We start from the raw sequence: 23,693 nt of genomic DNA, 5'->3' as shown, positions 1-23,693 counted from the left end.
CAGTCAACAGCTGTGTATCACATTATTAAAAATACCTTTAATAGGCAAACTATGCATTTCAGGTAGAATTAACCCTCTCAACAGGGCCAGGTGGAAATGTAAATTCCACTCCGAAAAGCATATACTGTATAATAAAGGTATTTATATCACTTGATTCCCTCCAGAAAACTTATAGTCCTACCAGTGACAGTACAACTCCATCAGGTGAGCACTTATTTGGAATTTTGATACATACAATTACTGTTACATCCTTGTCCAGTTCTGTTCCAATGACCTATATCTCCATCACCAGGCGTTGCCACACTTGCTTTATAGATGGTACTGGTGATAGAGGTGGTGGTGTTGTTAGCATCACTGGATGATGCAGGCATGGTTCAGCCAAATGTTTTCCGGTTTGGCTGTCCAGCCAGGAAGTGTTAGTGTTTTTTCAAAGTGGTGCATCTAGATTTTTGCTGTGGCCTATGAGGTAGAACTCCTCCCTATTTAAAGTTCAAGTAGGCTGCGTTGCTGTGAGCTGCCAGTTATAAGTGTATACTCATCCTGGTTTAATACTCCTGACTCTTTGCTACTTCTTGTTTCATACTTGTTGCTGACCTTGGCTTGATCTACCTGCCAGATGATTCAGCCTCTGACTCAGTCCTTCTGGTTCTGACCTTGGCTGCTTCCTTGACCTCAGCTCTGTCTTCTGATTCTGCCCTGTTTGTCCCCTCTTTGGTTTTGACCTGACTAATCCAGCATCCTCTCCTAGCTTACTACATTCCATCCTCAGCTAGCTCACTCCACTGTAGACACAACCCATGGGTCCCTATTATCCAGATCCCTGTATCCCCAATAAACTACAGTTACGGTATGAAGGCGTGGGTACCGCTGGAACCTGCTAAATGGAGTCATTTGTGCAAAGTCTGTCCATGGAAGAATTTCATGTACAGAACACCGTTAGAATTACCTTGTAGTACACTGCTTGTTATCTGCTTCTTACAGATACATAGTAGTACAGTAGCATTACTTGTATTGCAGATAGGAGCTTCTAGACAGTCAGTTATTGCAAAGGCCACAAATCAGTTTGTCAGTGGCATTGTAAGCAAAATATAGTTTCACCAGGTAAGTCTAAATGAGGCAAAATGATTGTACCCTAAGGGACCAATGAGATTAGTGTTGATAATAGCTTTAATTTTGAAACCTACCAACTAAAATAATTGGAATAAGTATATGTTTGGTATAATAGGATTACAATTCACTATAAAAAAGCAATGCAGCTACAATTTTGTAAAAAAAAGTAAATACACAAAAGGGAAAGCTGATGTTTCTCTCCTTCTGTGACTAACATAAATGCTATTCTATGCATTGCCAGCCATAAATATGATCATACCTGGGAGCCTTTTTGTGAATTCTATGAGAACTTGCACATGCATCACAGCTGCTTCAGAAATTTGGTAGAATATTTCTTCTGGGTTTGCTGCCTCTTCTAACTGAGTCAAATGATAAAAAAGCAGATGTTTTAAAGTTACAATAAATCCTTAATCACAGGTGGATCGGATGTTGCCTATATGGCCTTATTACGGCTATGCTAATGCACCCCACAAAAAACAATGACAAAGAAAATAATTGGCCATTGCAATCATGAAGACTGGACACAGTAGTTATTTTTTCCTTTCAAGGATAGGGTTACATGGCATCTCTGTTTGCCTGACAGCAATTCTTTGTCATGTCCCACAACCAAAAGCATTTGTGTAACTTGCTATTAGTGTGATTTGGCTGTAAAAAGAACTGTCAAATTGACCACAGTTCACATGTAAGCCACGAGTTATATGTGGCTTACATTGACGTTGGTCAAAGTTGCATCCAACTTTCAAACAAAAATCAGTATTTTTTGCATCGGTTGTATTTTGGCTGGTGCCGTGCACAAAGCTACCCTTTTGGCAATGCTGCCATGCAACACTACAATCTTATTGAATAAACAGTGGATGTCGATTTTGTCAAGTCTTCGTTTTAAATATTTCTAGTTTCTTTTCAATTTTCCATTTTATCATGACCAGGACATGGTGTAGTTCAATTCAGAAAAAGTTACTTTTTAGAGAGGATAAAAAAAAAATTGCATATCAGAACCCTGCGAACCACCTCCTAAGTGCTGTCTCTTCTTAATTTGCTGGCTCAGAGACGTCTTTTAGCAGTGCGATGCACACATGACGTTGTGGCAGGCCTACTAAATAGAAGAGGTGCTAGGTATACTGGCAGGCAAGAGGCAGCTTTCAGGGCTCTGGTCTTGCAGCAATGACCTACTGACATGGCCATTGGATTAGGGTTCTGCAACTGTTTTAGATCACCTCTATTACCTTTCTCTTTTTTTATTAATAATTGTTATGAATAATGTGAACGATTCCACATTGGGTACTTACAAATAATTTGTGCTCATCTGCTGGGGAGCTGCATTTTTGATATGCAGTAACTATATGATCAATCAGCTTGTAGTCTTCAGATGACAATTCCAGTCGTGTTACTACCTGCTGAAATCAATAGAAATGACAAGTTAAAGGGGTCATCTAGGTATATAATATCAATCTATCTACAGGATAAGGCATCAATATCAAATCGGTGTGGGTCCCACACCCAGCAACCACCATGTAAAAGGTTCATATGTATCAATGTACTGTACTGATATGAAAAAAGTAATACTTTCAGTGACATGCTTACTGAAGTTACTTTACCACATTTGCGCCCAATGCAGAGTGTGCACGTATAGACCATTTTTCATGTTCACGTGTTGACTAAAACTTGTACTCACTTTTGCTGACTTTGTAGTTGATGAAACTTGTCTGCTGTCATTTGCATCTTCTTCCACTTTCACGTTGCAGAATATTGAGCTGTTTTGTTTGCAGTTTTTCCTGAGCCTCTTTGACTTACATTGTACTTCAGTTAACAAACCTGCCAAATAAACAGGGCACGATCAATGCAATATCACGCAAATAGGTTATCTTATTTACTGTAGAAGGTAATGGAAGATGTAATGGAATATAATGGAAACCACATTGAATGGTTTTGCTTTTGTCAGAGTAGCATTAGACCTCTGAGCAATGAAGAGGGTATTTTCTTTATCAAGCTCAGTCATTTATTATCAGCTAATCTGTTACAAAAATTGTAATACTTTTGCTACTTCAGTAACCAACTACATAGTCAACACAAGTATATTAGTTTACATGTGATCAAAGTTTATGAACTGAGGACTGAGGCCCAAATCCTGCATATAGGTGCACCTCCATGCAGTTTATAAGGGTATGTCCACACTGTTTTTCTTTTACCAGAAAAAATGTAATGTGATTTTTAAGGCTAGTCAGGAATCTATACATTTTTTATTGGAGGTGTGTAGCTTTCACGTTATTTAAAGTGGTTTAGAAGAGGTTTTTATTATAACATTATTTCTTACAGCTGTACGTTCACACGTTGCAGTTTGTGTTGCGTGTTGTTTCCACACTCTCAGCAAAAACACATAATTTTGGTGCGATTTTCCAAAATCGCTGAAAAAGTGCTGTGCTATTATCATAATTAAGGTTAAAAAAACATAATGCTGCCACAACATTTGAATGGATTCTAAAAAATCTTATTATTATATTATTATGTAGATTATTTATGTATACACCTTAGTGCATTTTATGCATATCTTTTAGTAGTTTCCTTTAAAGAGGTTTTACCATATGTGATAGGCTCTTAAAGATTGGAAACGGCTGATTTCCCATTGGTAAACCATGGGCTCTCAAATAATTCCCTGCTGCAAGGGAATTGAAATATTCCGTGGCACCCACTAGGACTAGTCCCTCAGAGTGACTATGCTTTGAATCATAGGGAATGTTATGAGCAGGAGGGCCTCTGATTGACACCCAGATAATCTGTTTAGACAGAGGTTGTTTTATGAAGCGTCTTTACTTGTATAATTTGTCATGAAAAAAATTCAATACAATTTTACATAGGATCTCCTTGGGTGACATATGGCTGATGGATGGGATCCGTTGAGATATCTACAGTATTTGATTTGCATATTTTTTATTCATGGGATTTTCCATAACTTTGATCTTGAAGACCAATCCACAAACAAACGACGTTATCAATACCAGATTAGCGATGGTCCAACACCCAGTCCTCCCACCAATTAGTCGTTAGCAGCTTGGCAGAAGCTGGACTTAAAACAGTATACAGCAGAACACCACCACGCCTTCAGATGTGGTAGTGACGGCTGTGGGGTACTACATATCAGCTCATATTATTTGATCTTGGTTTTACCAGACTGTACATGTCAAGTTAAGAAATAAGTTAGGGGAGGATACAACTGTAGGTTCCCAAAAAAAATGTATGTTAAATATAAGTGAATTATACTAAACTTACATTCTGCAAGCATGCCAACAGCCTTACACTTCTTAAGCCGACACTCCTGACACTTCCTCCTCATGTACATGTCCATCTCACAATGACCACCATTCTTACACCTATACACAGCATTTTTGGTAATGCTACGACGGAAAAAGCCTGTAAAATATAATAAAGTATTATATAATTTAATCATATATGAAATATACAATGAATATTCTTCTTGCTGTTAATAGACTAGAGTTCACAATTGTATGTAAATAAAACGTTAAGTAAGTTTCCAAATGTTTTCATAGCTGCTTTCAATAAAATGATTAACGGTAACTAGGTTTATTTTGTCCATGTAGGAGTTCATTTCACATTTCTGACGTTTGATCTGACAAAACCATTATAGTGGCCTTTTCAGGTTTCAGCATATATATATTTTTTTATTATGCTATCTTCTAACTTACTTTGTTTTTCAGTTCTTCAAAGTATACAGGATTTCTACCCAAAGGACAGAGACAGACTGCCCTATTTCTCGAACGAGAATCGCATCGTAAACCTCGCACTGGCCGTCGGCTCTCCTGACCTGAGCTTGACAGCTGCATAGAAATACATCAGGTCAGGAGAGGTGCCAGGCCAGTGCTTGCAGTGTGATGCAATGCGATTCTCGGACGAGAAATACGTCAGTCTGTCTCTGCCCTTAGTCAATGATTGGGTGTGTGCACACAATGTCTTTTTCATGTGGATAACACCACAGAAATCGCATGAAAAAAACTATCAAAAAGCATTCAAAAGAGTAAACATATTCATCTTTTTTTAAAAAGTGAAATATCCATTCACTATATAAATCAATAGGAAAGTTCAAAAGAAGCTCGACAGATAACTGGACATAATTTGGAACATTTTCTATTATTATTGCTCAAAAAAAACTAGTGGTTTCTTCATTACTCAATGGAGTGAAAAAATGACCACAAAACAACAGTAAAAAGATTACACAAAAATCATGGGAAAACCTACCAAAATACTGCCAGTGGCAAAAATACTGACAGTTTCCTGATATGTCTTCTGCTTGAAAAATTAAACCTGAGTTTAAAAGACGCTGTGTGCACATAGCCACAACGAAGCTTCATTTCTAGAGCAGGAGTGTACAACCTGTGGCATGGTGGTCACATGTGGCCCATGATGCCATTCTGAGTGTCCCCCATGCAGTTTTGTTTCATTGTGTTTTTGAGTGTGTTTTTTTTATGCTGTGGTTTTTCTCTTTTTTTGGTATGTCATGATCTAAATAAAGCTGCTTTGTTATTGATTTTCCTAGTATTTTGCTTGGGCAAAAGTTGTATGCTGCTTACATGTGTTTTGTTTGGTGAAAATCTGCACATAACACTCATTGTTACCACAAGAGAAACTGACATGTTGCTGACTTGAAACACGCACTTCAGGTTAGTTGACACTGCATATAAAAAGCACAGCGGGGATGAAAATTCTATAAATCCCATCCACTTTGCTGGAACAATTAGATGCTGTTTTTTTTGATGTAGCAAAAATACAACAGTGTCAAAAGTTCACCAAAAGCGCATAATGTGCACTAAGTCTTAGGGCTCATACTCATTTATGTTTAAAATGGACGAGTGCAATCCGATAAAAAAATCGGATTGCACTTTTACTAATGTTGTTCAATGATTGTGTGCATCTGTGTTTTTTTTCTCAGTTCGGATTGGACAGAATAAACAATCACAGCATACTGAGAGTGGTCTCGTATATCGGACGAGACTCACCAATGCAAGTCAATGGGTGCGAGAAAAAAAATCACACAGCACACAGACTATGTGTGTGCCGTCCGATTTTTATGCACTCATCTCATAGGAAACATGTCATCAGCCATGTACAGTAAATTCACAGCATGACCCACCAGAATAGAATAGAAAGGTTCCGGGAAAGGTCAGAGGCCCGTCGCCTGCGCACTGCAGTACTTTGCTCTGCCCTTAACAGGGCAGGCAAAGTACGCCTGCGCCAGAGCTGCAGCAGAAGAGGACGTCATCCTTTGAAGATAGAAAGCGCTGGATCCGGACCGCGACACCCATCGGACCCGGACCGCAGCGGGACCACCCCTGGGTGAGTATAATATAACCTGTTTTTCTTACCGTTCAGGTTACAGAATGCTGTAGATAAGCCCCTGCTGCCGGTGGCCTTATCTCATATACGATTTTTGGGGTGACAGATTCCCTTTAATGTCAGCTCATAATACAAAGCTAACAACAACAAATTCTGTCCAAACCAAGTCAGCGTATGCTAATACTAACATACAGCTCTGGCAAAAATTAAGAGACTACTGCCAAATTTTCAGTTTGTCTGATTTTTCTCTATATAGGTATATTTTTGAGTAAAATGTAAAATTGTTCTTTTATTCTATAAACTACTGACAAGATGTCTCCGAAGTACCAAGCACTAAATTTTGCTTTTACTTTCTGAAAATGATAAATGGTCAAAATAACAAAAATATGCATTGCTTGCAGACCTCAAATAATGCAAAAAAAAACACAAGTTCACAATACAATACTAATGTTTTAACTCAGGAAGAGTTCGGAAATCAATATTTTGTGGAATAACCATGATTTTTAATCACAGCTTTCTTGGCATGCTTTCCATCAGTCTTTCACACTACTTTTGGCTGACCTTATGCCAGTCTTGGTGCAAACATTTAAGCAGTTCTTCTTTGATTGATGGCTTCTGACTATCCATCTTCCTCTTGATTGCATTCCAGAGGTTTTCAATGGGGTTCAGGTCTGGAGATTGGACTGGTCATAAGAGGAATATGATGTGGTGTGTTGTGAATTCTGTTGTTAAGCTCCCTCCTGTGGTCATGAATGGTACTTCGGCTGGTTCTGTCCATGGGCTTCCTCTGGTGGTTGTGAGTGGGGCTGCGGCTTCTGAGGTTCCTTCCACAGGTGACGAGGTTAATTCATTAGCTGGCTGCTCTATTTAACTCCACCTAGATCATTGCTCCATGCCACCTGTCAATGTTCCAGTATTGGTCTAGTTCGCTCCTGGGTCGTTCTTGTGACCTGTCTTTCCAGCAGAAGCTAAGTTCCTGCTTGTTTTTCTCTGTTTGCTATTTTTTCTGTCCAGCTTGCTATTTTGATTTTTATCTTGCTTGCTGGAAGCTCTGGGACGCAGAGGGAGCGCCTCCGCACCGTGAGTCGGTGCGGAGGGTCTTTTTGCGCCCTCTGCGTGGTCTTTTTGTAGTTTTTTGTGCTGACCGCAAAGTTACCTTTCTGTTATGATAAGGTAATTCAGTACCGCAATGGACATAGAGGTCAGAGCACATACAGTGACCTGACAATAACCCGAAAACATAGAACGAGCTCTGAGACGTGGGAACTCTGCTGACCGCAATCCCTAATCCTCTCCAACCACACTAGAGGCAGCCGTGGATTGCGCCTAACGCTCCCTATGCAACTCGGCACAGCCTGAGAAACTAGCTAGCCTGAAGATAGAAAATAAGCCTACCTTGCCTCAGAGAAATACCCCAAAGGAAAAGGCAGCCCCCACATATAATGACTGTGAGTTAAGATGAAAAGACAAACGTAGAGATGAAATAGATTTAGCAAAGTGAGGCCCGACTTTCTGAACAGAGCGAGGATAGGAAAGGTAACTTTGCGGTCAACACAAAACCCTACAAAAACCACGCAAAGGGGGCAAAAAGACCCTCCGTACCGAACTAACGGCACGGAGGTACACCCTCTGCGTCCCAGAGCTTCCAGCAAGCAGGAAAAAACAAATAAACAAGCTGGACAGAAAAAAACAGCAAACAAAATAGCAAAGCGGAACTTAGCTATGCAGAGCAGCAGGCCACAGGAACGATCCAGGAGGAAACAGGTCCAATACTAGAACATTGACAGGAGGCCAGGATCAAAGCACTAGGTGGAGTTAAATAGAGCAGCACCTAACGACTTCACCACATCACCTGAGGAAGGAAACTCAGAAGCCGCAGTACCACTTTCCTCCACCAACGGAAGCTCACAGAGAGAATCAGCCGAAGTACCACTTGTGACCACAGGAGGGAGCTCTGCCACAGAATTCACAACAGTACCCCCCCCTTGAGGAGGGGTCACCGAACCCTCACCAGAGCCCCCAGGACGACCAGGATGAGCCATATGAAAGGCACGAACAAGATCGGGAGCATGGACATCAGAGGCAAAGACCCAGGAATTATCTTCCTGAGCATAACCCTTCCACTTAACCAGATACTGGAGTTTCCGTCTTGAAACACGAGAATCCAAAATCTTCTCCACAATATACTCCAACTCCCCCTCCACCAAAACCGGGGCAGGAGGATCAACAGATGGAACCATAGGTGCCACGTATCTCCGCAACAATGACCTATGGAATACGTTATGTATGGAAAAAGAATCTGGAAGGGTCAGACGAAAAGACACAGGATTAAGAACCTCAGAAATCCTATACGGACCAATGAAACGAGGTTTAAACTTAGGAGAGGAAACCTTCATAGGAATATGACGAGAAGATAACCAAACCAAATCCCCAACACGAAGTCGGGGACCCACACAGCGTCTGCGATTAGCGAAACGTTGAGCCTTCTCCTGGGACAAGGTCAAATTGTCCACTACATGAGTCCAAATCTGCTGCAACCTGTCCACCACAGTATCCACACCAGGACAGTCCAAAGACTCAACCTGCCCTGAAGAGAAACGAGGATGGAACCCAGAGTTGCAGAAAAACGGCGAAACCAAGGTAGCCGAGCTGGCCCGATTATTAAGGGCGAACTCAGCCAAAGGCAAAAAGGACACCCAGTCATCCTGATCAGCAGAAACAAAGCGTCTCAGATATGTTTCCAAGGTCTGATTGGTTCGTTCGGTCTGGCCATTAGTCTGAGGATGGAAAGCCGAGGAAAAAGACAAGTCAATGCCCATCCTACCACAAAAGTCTTGCCAAAACCTCGAAACAAACTGGGAACCTCTGTCAGAAACGATATTCTCTGGAATGCCATGTAAACGAACCAGATGCTGGAAGAACAATGGCACCAAATCAGAGGAGGAAGGTAATTTAGACAAGGGTACCAAATGGACCATCTTAGAGAAGCGATCACAGACCACCCAAATGACTGACATCTTTTGAGAGACGGGAAGATCTGAAATAAAATCCATAGAGATATGTGTCCAAGGCCTCTTCGGGACCGGCAAGGGCAAAAGCAACCCACTGGCACGAGAACAGCAGGGCTTAGCCCGAGCACAAATCCCACAGGACTGCACAAAAGCACGCACATCCCGCGACAGAGATGGCCACCAAAAGGATCTAGCCACTAACTCTCTGGTACCAAAGATTCCAGGATGACCAGCCAACACCGAACAATGAACCTCAGAGATAACTTTATTCGTCCACCTATCAGGGACAAACAGTTTCTCCACTGGGCAACGATCAGGTTTATTAGCCTGAAATTTTTGCAGCACCCGCCGCAAATCAGGGGAGATGGCAGACACAATTACTCCCTCTTTGAGGATACCCGCCGGCTCAGATAAACCCGGAGAGTCGGGCACAAAACTCCTAGACAGAGCATCCGCCTTCACATTTTTAGAGCCCGGAAGGTACGAAATCACAAAGTCAAAACGGGCAAAAAACAGCGACCAACGAGCCTGTCTAGGATTCAACCGCTTGGCAGACTCGAGATAAGTCAAGTTCTTATGATCAGTCAAGACCACCACGTGATGCTTAGCTCCTTCAAGCCAATGACGCCACTCCTCGAATGCCCACTTCATGGCCAGCAACTCTCGATTGCCCACTTCATAATTTCGCTCAGCAGGCGAAAACTTCCTGGAAAAGAAGGCGCATGGTTTCATCACCGAGCAATCAGAACTTCTCTGCGACAAAACAGCCCCTGCTCCAATCTCAGAAGCATCAACCTCGACCTGGAACGGAAGCGAAACATCTGGTTGACACAACACAGGGGCAGAAGAAAAACGACGCTTCAACTCTTGAAAAGCTTCCACAGCAGCAGAAGACCAATTGACCACATCAGCACCTTTCTTGGTCAAATCGGTCAATGGTTTAGCAATACTAGAAAAATTGCAGATGAAGCGACGATAAAAATTAGCAAAGCCCAGGAACTTTTGCAGACTTTTCAGAGATGTCGGCTGAGTCCAATCATGGATGGCTTGGACATTAACAGGGTCCATCTCGATAGTAGAAGGGGAAAAGATGAACCCCAAAAATGAAACCTTCTGAACACCAAAGAGACACTTTGATCCCTTCACAAACAAAGAATTAGCACACAGGCCCTGAAACACCGTTCTGACCTGCTTCACATGAGACTCCCAATCATCCGAGAAGATCAAAATGTCATCCAAGTACACAATCAGGAATTTATCCAGGTACTCTCGGAAGATGTCATGCATAAAGGACTGAAACACTGATGGAGCATTGGCAAGTCCGAATGGCATTACTAGATACTCAAAATGGCCCTCGGGCATATTAAATGCAGTTTTCCATTCATCGCCTCGCTTAATACGCACAAGATTATACGCACCACGAAGATCTATCTTGGTGAACCAACTAGCCCCCTTAATCCGAGCAAACAAATCAGATAACAACGGCAAGGGGTACTGAAATTTAACCGTGATCTTATTTAGAAGGCGGTAATCTATACAAGGTCTCAGTGAACCATCCTTCTTGGCTACAAAAAAGAACCCTGCTCCTAATGGCGACGATGACGGGCGAATATGCCCCTTCTCCAAGGACTCCTTCACATAACTCCGCATAGCGGCGGGCTCAGGCACAGATAAATTAAACAGTCGACCTTTTGGGAATTTACTACCAGGAATCAAATCGATAGCACAATCGCAATCCCTATGCGGAGGTAGGATATCGGACTTGGGCTCATCAAATACATCCCGGTAATCAGACAAGAACTCTGGAACCTCAGAAGGGGTGGATGACGAAATAGTCAGAAATGGGACATCACCATGTACCCCCTGACAACCCCAGCTGGACACAGACATGGATTTCCAATCTAATACTGGATTATGGACTTCTAGCCATGGCAACCCCAACACGACCACATCATGCAGATTATGCAACACCAGAAAGCGAATAACCTCCTGATGTGCAGGAGCCATGCACATGGTCAGCTGGGTCCAGTACTGAGGCTTATTCTTGGCCAAAGGCGTAGCATCAATTCCTCTCAATGGAATAGGACACTGCAAGGGCTCCAAGAAAAACCCACAAAGCCTAGCGTACTCCAAGTCCATCAAATTCAGGGCAGCGCCTGAATCCACAAAAGCCATGACAGAATACGATGACAAAGAGCAGATCAAGGTAACGGACAGAAGAAATTTTGACTGTACCGTACCGATGGTGGCAGACCTAGCGAACCGCTTAGTGCGCTTAGGACAATCAGAGATAGCATGAGTGGAATCACCACAGTAGAAACACAGCCCATTCAGACGTCTGTGTTCTTGCCGTTCAACTCTGGTCAAAGTCCTATTGCACTGCATAGGCTCAGGTTTGAGCTCAGGTAATACCGCCAAATGGTGCACAGATTTACGCTCACGCAAGCGTCGACCGATCTGAATGGCCAAAGACATAGACTCATTCAGACCAGCAGGCATAGGAAATCCCACCATGACATCCTTAAGGGCTTTAGAGAGACCTTTTCTGAAAATAGCTGCGAGCGCACCTTCATTCCATTGAGTGAGTACGGACCACTTTCTAAATTTCTGACAATATACCTCTATCTCATCCTGTCCCTGACTCAGAGCCAGCAAATTTTTCTCTGCCTGATCCACTGAATTAGGTTCATCGCACAGCAATCCGCGCGCCAGAAAAAACGCATCGATATTACTTAATGCAGGATCTCCTGACGCAAGAGAAAATGCCCAGTCCTGAGGGTCGCCACGTAAAAAAGAAATAATGATCCTAACTTGTTGAACTGGGTCACCAGAGGAGCGAGGTTTCAAAGCCAGAAATAGTTTACAATTATTTTTGAAACTCAGAAATTTAGTTCTATCTTCAAAAAACAAATCAGGAATAGGAATTCTCGGTTCTAACATAGAATTCTGAACCACAAAGTCTTGAATATTTTGTACTCTTGCCGTGAGCTGATCCACACATGAAGACAGACCTTTAATGTCCATCGCTACACCTGTGTCCTGAACCACCCAAATGTCTAGGGGAAAAAAAAGGCAAAACACAGTGCAGAGAAAAAAAAATGGTCTCAGAACTTCTTTTTTCCCTCTATTGAGAATCATTAGTACTTTGGGCCTCCAGTACTGTTATGATAAGGTAATTCAGTACCGCAATGGACATAGAGGTCAGAGCACATACTGACAATAACCCGAAAACATAGAACGAGCTCTGAGACGTGGGAACTCTGCTGACCGCAATCCCTAATCCTCTCCAACCACACTAGAGGCAGCCGTGGATTGCGCCTAACGCTCCCTATGCAACTCGGCACAGCCTGAGAAACTAGCTAGCCTGAAGATAGAAAATAAGCATACCTTGCCTCAGAGAAATACCCCAAAGGAAAAGGCAGCCCCCACATATAATGACTGTGAGTTAAGATGAAAAGACAAACGTAGAGATGAAATAGATTTAGCAAAGTGAGGCCCGACTTTCTGAACAGAGCGAGGATAGGAAAGGTAACTTTGCGGTCAACACAAAACCCTACAAAAACCACGCAAAGGGGGCAAAAAGACCCTCCGTACCGAACTAACGGCACGGAGGTACACCCTCTGCGTCCCAGAGCTTGCAGCAAGCAGGAAAAAACAAATAAACAAGCTGGACAGAAAAAACAGCAAACAAAATAGCAAAGCGGAACTTAGCTATGCAGAGCAGCAGGCCACAGGAACGATCCAGGAGGAAACAGGTCCAATACTAGAACATTGACTGGAGGCCAGGATCAAAGCACTAGGTGGAGTTAAATAGAGCAGCACCTAACGACTTCACCACATCACCTGAGGAAGGAAACTCAGAAGCCGCAGTACCACTTTCCTCCACCAACGGAAGCTCACAGAGAGAATCAGCCGAAGTACCACTTGTGACCACAGGAGGGAGCTCTGCCACAGAATTCACAACACCTTTCCTATCCTCTGTCTGTTCAGTAAGTCGGGCCTCACTTTGCTAAATCTATTTCATCTCTGTGTTTGTAATTTTCATCTTAACTCACAGTCATTATATGTGGGGGGCTGCCTGTTCCTTTGGGGAATTTCTGTGAGGCAAGGTAGGCTTTATTTTTCTATCTTTAGGGCTAGCTAGTTCCTTAGGCTGTGACGAGGCGCCTAGGGAGCGTCAGGAGCGCTCCACGGCTATTTCTAGTGTGTGTGATAGGATTAGGGATTGCGGTCAGCAGAGTTCCCACGTCTCAGAGCTTGTCCTGTATTATTAGTAACTATCAGGTCATTCCGTGTGCTCTTAACCACCAGGTCCATTATTGTCCTCACCACCAGGTCATAACAGTGGTGGTCCTTCATCCACATCTTGATTGACCTAGCTGTGTGGCATGGCACATTGTCCTGCTTGAAAAAACAGTCCTCAGAGTTGGGGAACATTGCCTGAGCAGAAGGAATCAACTGTTTTCCAGGATAACCACCTATGCAGCTCGATTCATACGTTTTTCGCAAAGATTAACCTGCTCAATTCCAGCCTTGCTGAAGCATCCCCAGATTAACACCTGGTCGTCTAATGGTTAGACGGAGACCTGGAGAGGCGTACAAGCCACGGTGTCTTGCACCCACTGTGAAATTTGGTGGAGGATCAGTGATGATCTTGGGATGCTTCAGCAAGGCTGGAATTGAGCAGGTTTTTCTTTGCGAAGGACGTATGAATCAAGCTGGAACTTCAGAGACATGTTGTCAGTAGTTTATAGAATAAAAGAACAATTTACATTTTACTAAAAAATATACCTATAAAGAGAAAAATCAGACAAACTAAAAATTTTGCAGTGGTCTCTTAATTTTTGCCAGAGCTGTACATGTTGGGAAGCATGTAAAGTCCAGCTCCTCTTAAATTCTATTTAAAAATACTGATGTGTCAGCAGTTAACCCAAATCTTTAGGTACTATCTAATAATGTTTGGACTCTATATACTGGATCATCAATTTTAACCAGCCCATGTCAGAAATAATTTCTAGGGTGGAAAACATCAAACTCTTCAAATTGTAAACTGCTGCAAAATATGTTAGTGCTATTTAAATAAAAAGGACAATAAATAGACAGCTATTTTTAAAAGAGTCTGTCACTCCCAAATGCTAACTAAACCATTTATACGGGTATGTAGGGGACTTTGCACCTATAAAAATCCTAAATGTAGATAGACTTTTGGAATTAAAATTTTTATTTGTATGCAAATGAGGGACTTTGGTGCACTTGTAGGGATGTAGACTGTCTCTGTCTCTGTTCCTTCCCCTGAAGACACCAGACGCATTATGTGATATAATCTACTATGGTTATATACAGGATATAAAGTGTTAATGCATAATGCGATTATAGAATAAGGGTAAGCTTAGGACAGCATAGAATATAGCACAGGATATAGAACAGGTTATCAAGTAGATAGGAAATGGTTTACGTTAGGATTAGCCCTGTGGGTGGGCACTAGTGCTGATGTAAAGGTACCCAGAGTGGTAGCCATGGGTGAGTGTCCTGAGTCCGACACCGCTGCACGAAACAGGGGCCTATTTTGGATGTGTGTGTTTGCTGCTGTTGTGACTGTGGACACCTCCTGACTCCTCTGGTTTGCCGCACTTAGCATTGCCATGATTCCCTGCGACCCCACAAACGGGAGACCACAAAAGTGTATAAAAACAAGTTCAACTTTACTGTTCGTTTTATTTATCAACAAAGCACAGCAGGAGATGAAAACATCTTTCTTTGGGTGACACAGCAGTCGCATGTCTTCAACAAATATTTTAAGCACACAGTTGAGGAAACGTCTCACTAGCAGAGTTGTGGCAAGCTTCCTAGACAGCTATGACACTTTACATACTCTTTTCCTGTACTCACTATCTTCAGCCCACTTTTCAGGAATCACATAAATGAAGAGCCTGTGTCTACCTTCTTTACTGTATGTGCCCCCAGCTTCGCTGCATTGTCTCTTCTCGGGACCACAGTTAACAGTACTTGGCTGACACTTTTCATTCCTGGAGGTCCACACGCACTCTAACAAAGTTGTTGGCCCAAAGTTCCCTTCCCACAACTCACCTGCTAGAGGTATTCCACAGTCACCACTCAATCACCTTTCTTTAGTAGTTCATTCTCTGCTTCTCTGTTCTCCTCTTTCATACACACTCTCATGGGGATTACTTAGACCAGAGGGGTGTCCTTGCTTCTATCCTTGTCCAAACCACTTACTAACTGAACACTACTTTCTGTTCCTCACACTAACTGGAGATTCCCAAATCTCCTCCCCACAATGGGAGTATGAGTATGGGCTGACCTTAACCTTCGCACTGTCTTTGTTCCACTGTTGCTAGCAAAACTTAGAGGGGCATTCCAATCTGCAAAATCCTATCCCAATATGTAGCAGGTGTAATAATAATTATATTAGGCATTGCAGGACCTTAGGTATAAATGTTACCACCACTGATATAGTGACAGTTAGTTAGCTAGTTGCTAGTGGTCATTACCATGGATACCTAAGGTCCTGCAATTCCTGCACATGAGGAAAGAGACATAGTGATTCAGAAAAACTATGCTACATTTGTAATTGGAGGTATTTGCTAATATTATTATTATTACACCTACTACATATTGTGTTGAGATCTTAGAGATGGCTTGAAAATGGGAATACCAGCTTAACTTTTTACCTAGTTCTAGACAGTAACATGTTGTGATCGTGAGTTAGGACTACAGCCTAAAGAGAAATTAAAAATTGTTACCACAAGAAGACATATCAGGAACAAATCATTATTCACATTCTACAACACAGCAGCATCGATATCTTCAGGGGGAACATAGTCCATCTCCTTACACTGAGGGGGGCACTTCCTGATTAGAGGGCGTTCAGTGTTAGTCAGTGAAATATGGAGGTGAGTTCCGGTTCAGGTGGGGTGATGGGTTGCTAGGGGCAGCATGTGCCAAACATTCAGGGCTGTGGGCGGCCAAATGGAGATCCCTGATGGACCTTTCCAATAGAGGCTGGAGTCTAGGGTTCGGGCCAGGTACTATGGAGCGGGTCTGGCCTTCGGACATCACGAGGTCAGGAGACATATAGTTACATGAGGGGCAGGTGGTTGGATCCATGTGAACTGCCAAAGTGGACAACGAATCCCTGGGGCTGATGGAGTCTTGGGGATATTCCAGAATGAGCTAATGGCAGAACAGAAGAGGAGTTGTGCTTAGGAGGAAGGAACTGTGCATTGCTGTGCCCTATCCCATCTGTACGCACCTGATGAACTTGGACTGTTTAGTAAAAGTTTGACTGTTGAAAAGAACCTGGTGTCCCATGCAGTATGTGCAGTGGCTCCTGAGAACGGAAGAGTGGAGGCAGCGGAGGCCTGCGGCCTACAAGTGAGGGTGATGCACCCCTCACCCTACAGCACACTGGGACTGGGACACCCCTTGTCTGTAAAATGTCACAGCACAACTGGACAGCAACTCGGTCGCAACTACCGCTTTACAGCACTTTACACACCCTTGGGGTTTCCAGCAGCTCAGTTCACCGTTGTTCCCCTTTAATTTACATACTGTAGAATTAGTCATATCTTGATTGTCCGAATGCTGCACCCATGCTTACATAGTGTAATTGCTGGTTCTCATTGTTGGCTCCTGTCTGCGGTACAGCACTGAGTAGTGACCGCAGAGAGGAGCCAGTTATGAGCCGATGTGAATGCTGCAGTGTGTATGTGGAGATACAGTGAAACTGATTGAGTTTAGCACTGTCAATCAAGATGTGAGAATCAGCGGTACAGCATCTCAGCACGGACACTGCAGCAGCGCTCACATAGTATAATTACTGGCTCCTTTCTGCTGCTGCTAGGTACTGTGCTGCAGACAGGAGCCAGAAGTGAGAGCTAGCAATACTACCATGTCAGCGTAGCTGCATGGCTCCGGCAGGGCTCTCTTGAGCTTTGTTAATCAAGATATGACAATGCTCAGCATGAAAATTGAAGAGAAGTTCCAATGTATTGGGTTCTTGACTACACCAAGAGTGGACCGAAGCCCCTTCATATATCTGTATTAGTGATTTAGTTAGCATCCTGGGGGTGACAGACTCTTTTACAATTACCTTTTCTTTTTTAATTGCTACTTTTGGGGCAACAAATGGTGCCCTGCATGTACTGGATTTAATTATGTTTCAAAGAATTTCCATGATTGAAATATATGATCATATAACGTTGTTAAATTGTTTGACATGGACATACATGTGACTAGTATTAGAAGAACACAATCTAGTATTTTACTGACCTTTACAACCTTCACAAGTAAGCGCATTGTAGTGATACCCAGAAGCCTTATCTCCACACACGACACAAAGTTCTTCATGACCTTTCATCCGAATGGTAGAATGACTAATTCTTGTCCTTTTTACAGCAGGATACATCTCCTCCATGCAATGCGTCATGTTTGAGGGTGGTTTACCCATGTCACATGTGCTAAGGACATATTGCCCATCACTGTAGGAGGTCTCCAAACTGTATGCACTGTAATGGCATTGTGACGTTGGGGATTGCAACACAGGAGAATAAGGCACATTTGTATACTGACAGTACGGGGTCGCCTGGAAGTCTGAATCTGGAAGTTGATAATTAATGTGATCTGGCAGAACGTCTGTGAAAACAAACAAAGAAACATTTAGCAATATATTGCTTTCTGTGCTGAACAGGCAGGGAATGGCCAAACTTAAATTTCTGCCCACAACTTTCTATCCATCATTGAAGCAATGTTATTGGTCTCTAAGTATTGAATCTATCAGAGAGATTAAGGACATGGACAAAAGCAATAAATATACAGTTACGGTAATTAAAATAATCTGAGCACAAAAGATTCTCAAGTTGCATGTGGATTTTACAAACATATGATGTACTGTATACAGTATATATTTATATTATACTTATAAGCCACATTGGATTATAAATAATCTTGCAAAATAAGGAAATGGGTAAAAAAGGAAATCTGAACATTTTTGCAACAATTTTAAAATGATGAAAATATCTGGCAAAATAGAAATGTACAAAGTAGTGTGAAATAAAAATAAAATAAGTAACATATTAAATAAAAAAAACTACCTGCCTGAAATTATCAAAATATAGTTTATGATGCCTACATTTCTTTTTTTTTCCAAACTGTTTTTATTAAACATTTTCAATTAAACATTTTCAACATTAGTATATTAACATGCAAACATAGGTACAAGGAATTACCTCCCTCTTTCCGGTATTACAGAAGCCCATTATTAAAGACGGTAACTATTTTAGCGTTCCAATTTGCAAATTAAGGCAAAGTACCTCTCAATCAAGATAAACATAAGGCTAAAAACATAGAATTCAACATGGAAATACAATACGAGTGGACTACCACTCTGTAACTAGATAACCCCAAATGATGAGAGAGGGGAAGTTATAGCTAGAGAAAAAATGAAAAACAAAAAAGAGGGGGGAGGGGTCAACAAACAGACTAGGGAAAGTCGAAGGGAGGGAAGGGGGGGGGGTACACACGGCTCCGCACTTCGCCCAATGTGTTATTTAGGAGACAACTCCGCTCACAAGGGTGTTCGGCCCGCTACCGCCTGTTCCAGAAACCATGTAGTTGTACAGAAGCATTGTTTGAGATGCCTACATTTCAAACACACACTTATAAAGGTGTATAAAAAATATAATAATATTTAAAGCAATATTTATTTTCTGTTGTAATGTGTTTACAGTGCCTATGAAGGCCTATGTGATGCCATAGCAACAAGAAAAGCTTGTTCAGTCGGATCCTGTGGTAATACTCATTTCCATCTGTCCCTTGCTAACCTATTGACTATTAGTTAGCAATAAGTAGGGGACAAATTGAAGAGAATATGATTTAAGGCTCAGACTACATAAAATTTTTTGTTAGTCCAGAGACATAGTTCATGCATGAGCTTTAGACACCAAATAATAGGACAGTTTTGTTCATTTAAAAAACTGCTTTATATTTTACTAGCTGAAGAGCCCGGCGCCGCCGGGCATAGTAACTAACTGTGGTTAGTTATAGCACTTCATTTCTCTCATTTTCCCATCATGCCTCTGTTGGCAGATATGCAACAGATACAGACTTATTTGTGTGCAGGAGGAGTTTATACTTTTCTGACCGTAGATGGCGATGTTGTTACTGTTATATGCTTAGGTTAATGTAATGTATATACTTGTTGCACTTTGGTTTCACTTTCTCTCTGGTAAAAGGTCTTTTAGACTTCCAGTTATGCTGTATTAAGAAGCTGATGCATGTACCTCATGTTCTGTGTAGATAAAAGTTGAATTACCCCATATAATCTACTCTTCCAAGTTTCTTCTGCAACCAAATTATGCAACATCCTCTCATTTACCCCTTACATCTCTCATTTTCCCTCTCACTCCTCTCATTTTCCCCCTCACTCATCTCATTTTCCCCCCAACACCTGTCATTTTGACCTCACACCTAGGAATTTTCCGATCACTCCACTATTTTCCCCTTACTCCTCTCATTTTGCACTCACACCTCTTCATTTTCACCTCACACCCAGGGTTGTACTGGCCCACCAGAGAATCGGAGGATTCTCCGGTGGGCCCAAGCATTGGCACCTGCTGGCATATTGGCCAGCAGCTGCCTAGGGCCCCCACTGCTCAAGGGGCCCCCCTAGCCAGTGGCTTGTCTCTAATAGCGGCACACCCAGCTGCTATGGGGCCCCTGAGTCAAGGGGGGCCCTCCCGGTGCCAGAGAGCAGCAGCTGGAGAGAGGAGCCTGTCCCCGCTGCTAAAGAGAATTGAATATTCATGCTTCCCCATGCCCCCATGGACGTGGAGAGGAGTGAATACCATTTCACTTTAAAAGCGGGCAGCGTTAGCCTCAGGCTGAGGCTAACACTGCCCACTGGTGCTGCTGAATCGGGGCCCCGGAGGTGGACCCCTAAAGGGCGGCGAACCCTGATTGTGATCCCTACAGCTTGGGACCGTAGCTGCAGGGATCCGATGCGTCCTCCTTCCTGCCTGCCTGCCCGGCACTTCCTGTCTGACTCAGAGCGGCTGGATGACGTCATCATTCAGCGTAGCTGCTTCAGAGAGGAAGCTGCTGGGATGTGCTGCAGCTGCTGGGAACGTGCAGAGAGGTGAGTGGGTGCTGTGTGTGTGTCTCTGCCTGCCTGCATGTGTGCGGCTGTGTGTATGTGGTGTGGTGCGGTGCTTTGTGTGTGAGAGTCGTGTTGCTGTCTGCGTGTGGTGCTGTATGTGTGATAGTGGTGTAGAGTGGAGTGGTGGGGGGAATGCAATGATGGTGATGGTGAGAGGTGATGGTGATGGTGAGGTGAGGCAATGATGGTGGTGGGGGGAGGCAATGATGGTGGTGGGGAGGCAATGATGATGGTGGTGATGGGGGGTGTTATGTTTGCTAATGACAGGTGTTATGAAGGCAATCCAGAAACACAGTGTGCTTAGCGATCAGAACGCACACAGTGATCTGACAAATACCCAAAAATACAAGAACGAGCTCTGAGACGTGGAAACTCTGTAGACTGCACACCTGATCCTATCCTAAACACAACTAAAAGCGGCTGTGGATTGCGCCTAACAACTACCTAGGCAACTCGGCACAGCCTAAGAAACTAGCTAGCCTGAAGATAGAAAAATAGGCCTGACTTGCCCCAGAGAAATTCCCCAAAGGAAAAGGCAGCCCCCCACATATAATGACTGTGAGTAAGATGAAAAGACAAAACGTAGGGATGAAATAGATTCAGCAAAGTGGGGCCCGATATTCTAGGACAGAGCGAGGATAGTAAAGCGAACTTTGCAGTCTACAAAAAACCCTAAAGCAAAACCACGCAAAGGGGGCAAAAAAAAACCCACCGTGCCGAACTAACGGCACGGCGGTACACCCTTTGCGTCTCAGAGCTTCCAGCAAAACAAAAGACAAGCTGGACAGAAAAAAAGCAACAAAAAAGCAAAAAGCACTTAGCTATACAGAGCAGCAGGTCACAGGAACAATCAGGAGAAGCTCAGATCCAACACTGAAACATTGACAAGGAGCAAGGATAGCAGCATCAGGCGGAGTTAAGTAATGAAGCAGTTAACGAGCTCACCAGAACACCTGAGGGAGGAAGCTCAGAAGCTGCAGTACCACTTGTGACCACAGGAGTGAATTCAGCCACAGAATTCACAACAGTACCCCCCCCTTGAGGAGGGGTCACCGAACCCTCACCAGAGCCCCCAGACCGACCAGGATGAGCCGCATGAAAGGCACGAACAAGATCGGAAGCATGAACATCAGAGGCAAAAACCCAGGAATTATCTTCCTGAGCATAACCCTTCCATTTAACCAGATACTGGAGTTTCCGTCTAGAAACACGAGAATCCAAAATCTTCTCCACAATATACTCCAATTCCCCCTCCACCAAAACCGGGGCAGGAGGCTCAACAGATGGAACCATAGGTGCCACGTATCTCCGCAACAACGACCTATGGAATACATTATGTATGGAAAAGGAGTCTGGGAGGGTCAAACAAAAAGACACAGGATTGAGAACCTCAGAAATCCTATACGGACCAATAAAACGAGGTTTAAATTTAGGAGAGGAAACCTTCATAGGAATATGACGAGAAGATAACCAAACCAGATCCCCAACACGAAGTCGGGGACCCACACGGCGTCTGCGATTAGCGAAAAGTTGAGCTTTCTCCTGGGACAAGATCAAATTGTCCACTACCTGAGTCCAGATCTGCTGCAACCTATCCACCACAGAATCCACACCAGGACAGTCCGAAGACTCAACCTGTCCTGAAGAGAAACGAGGATGGAACCCAGAATTGCAAAAAAATGGAGAAACCAAGGTAGCCGAGCTGGCCCGATTATTAAGGGCGAACTCAGCCAACGGCAAAAAGGACACCCAATCATCCTGGTCTGCAGAAACAAAACATCTCAGATATGTTTCCAAGGTCTGATTGGTTCGTTCGGTCTGGCCATTAGTCTGAGGATGGAAAGCCGAGGAAAAGGATAGGTCAATGCCCATCCTACCACAAAAGGCTCGCCAGAACCTTGAAACAAACTGGGAACCTCTGTCAGAAACAATATTCTCAGGAATGCCATGCAACCGAACCACATGCTGAAAGAACAAAGGTACCAAATCAGAGGAGGAAGGCAATTTAGCCAAGGGCACCAGATGGACCATTTTAGAAAAGCGATCACAGACCACCCAAATGACTGACATCTTTTGAGAAACGGAAAGGTCAGAAATGAAATCCATCGAAATATGTGTCCAAGGCCTCTTTGGGACCGGCAAGGGCAAAAGCAACCCACTGGCACGAGAACAGCAGGGCTTAGCCCTAGCACAAATCCCACAGGACTGCACAAAAGTACGTACATCCCGTGACAGAGATGGCCACCAGAAGGATCTAGCCACTAACTCTCTGGTACCAAAGATTCCAGGATGACCAGCCAACACCGAACAATGAAGTTCAGAGATAAGTTTATTAGTCCACCTATCAGGGACGAACAGTTTCTCTGCTGGACAACGATCAGGTTTATTCGCCTGAAATTTTTGCAGCACCCGCCGCAAATCAGGGGAGATGGCAGACACAATGACTCCTTCCTTGAGGATACCCGCTGGCTCAGATAAACCCGGAGAGTCGGGCACAAAACTCCTAGACAGAGCATCCGCCTTCACATTTTTAGAGCCCGGAAGGTACGAAATCACAAAGTCGAAGCGGGCAAAAAATAACGACCAACGGGCCTGTCTAGGATTCAAGCGCTTGGCAGACTCGAGATAAGTCAAGTTCTTATGATCAGTCAATACCACCACGCGATGCTTAGCTCCTTCAAGCCAATGACGCCACTCCTCGAATGCCCACTTCATGGCCAGCAACTCTCGATTGCCCACATCATAATTACGCTCAGCGGGCGAAAACTTCCTGGAAAAGAAAGCACATGGTTTCATCACTGAGCAATCAGAACCTCTCTGTGACAAAACCGCCCCTGCTCCAATCTCAGAAGCATCAACCTCGACCTGGAACGGAAGAGAAACATCTGGCTGACACAACACAGGGGCAGAACAAAAACGACGCTTCAACTCCTGAAAAGCTTCCACAGCAGCAGAAGACCAATTAACCAAATCAGCACCCTTCTTGGTCAAATCGGTCAATGGTTTGGCAATGCTAGAAAAATTACAGATGAAGCGACGATAAAAATTAGCAA

The 23,693-nt window shown here is 43.4% G+C and overlaps 1 protein-coding gene across 1 annotated transcript in view; it reads right to left on the bottom strand.

Annotated features, from left to right (window-relative positions):
* Positions 1-23,693, bottom strand: part of LOC138672002 (bile acid receptor-like) — a 201,299-nt gene that overhangs the window by 17,370 nt on the left and 160,236 nt on the right. Inside the window, exons 3-7 of the mRNA XM_069760089.1 lie at positions 17,757-18,119; positions 4,375-4,515; positions 2,783-2,922; positions 2,397-2,504; positions 1,370-1,469 (exon numbers count right to left, since the gene is read on the bottom strand). Of these exons, the coding sequence (XP_069616190.1) occupies positions 1,370-1,469; positions 2,397-2,504; positions 2,783-2,922; positions 4,375-4,515; positions 17,757-18,119 (852 nt within the window). The remainder of the gene's footprint in view (positions 1-1,369; positions 1,470-2,396; positions 2,505-2,782; positions 2,923-4,374; positions 4,516-17,756; positions 18,120-23,693) is intronic.

The sequence above is a fragment of the Ranitomeya imitator genome, chromosome 3 (genome assembly GCF_032444005.1).
Source record: "Ranitomeya imitator isolate aRanImi1 chromosome 3, aRanImi1.pri, whole genome shotgun sequence".
NCBI lineage: Eukaryota > Metazoa > Chordata > Amphibia > Anura > Dendrobatidae > Ranitomeya > Ranitomeya imitator.
Note: the sequence above shows the minus strand (reverse complement) of the source record. Positions and strands in the feature narration are given on the sequence as shown.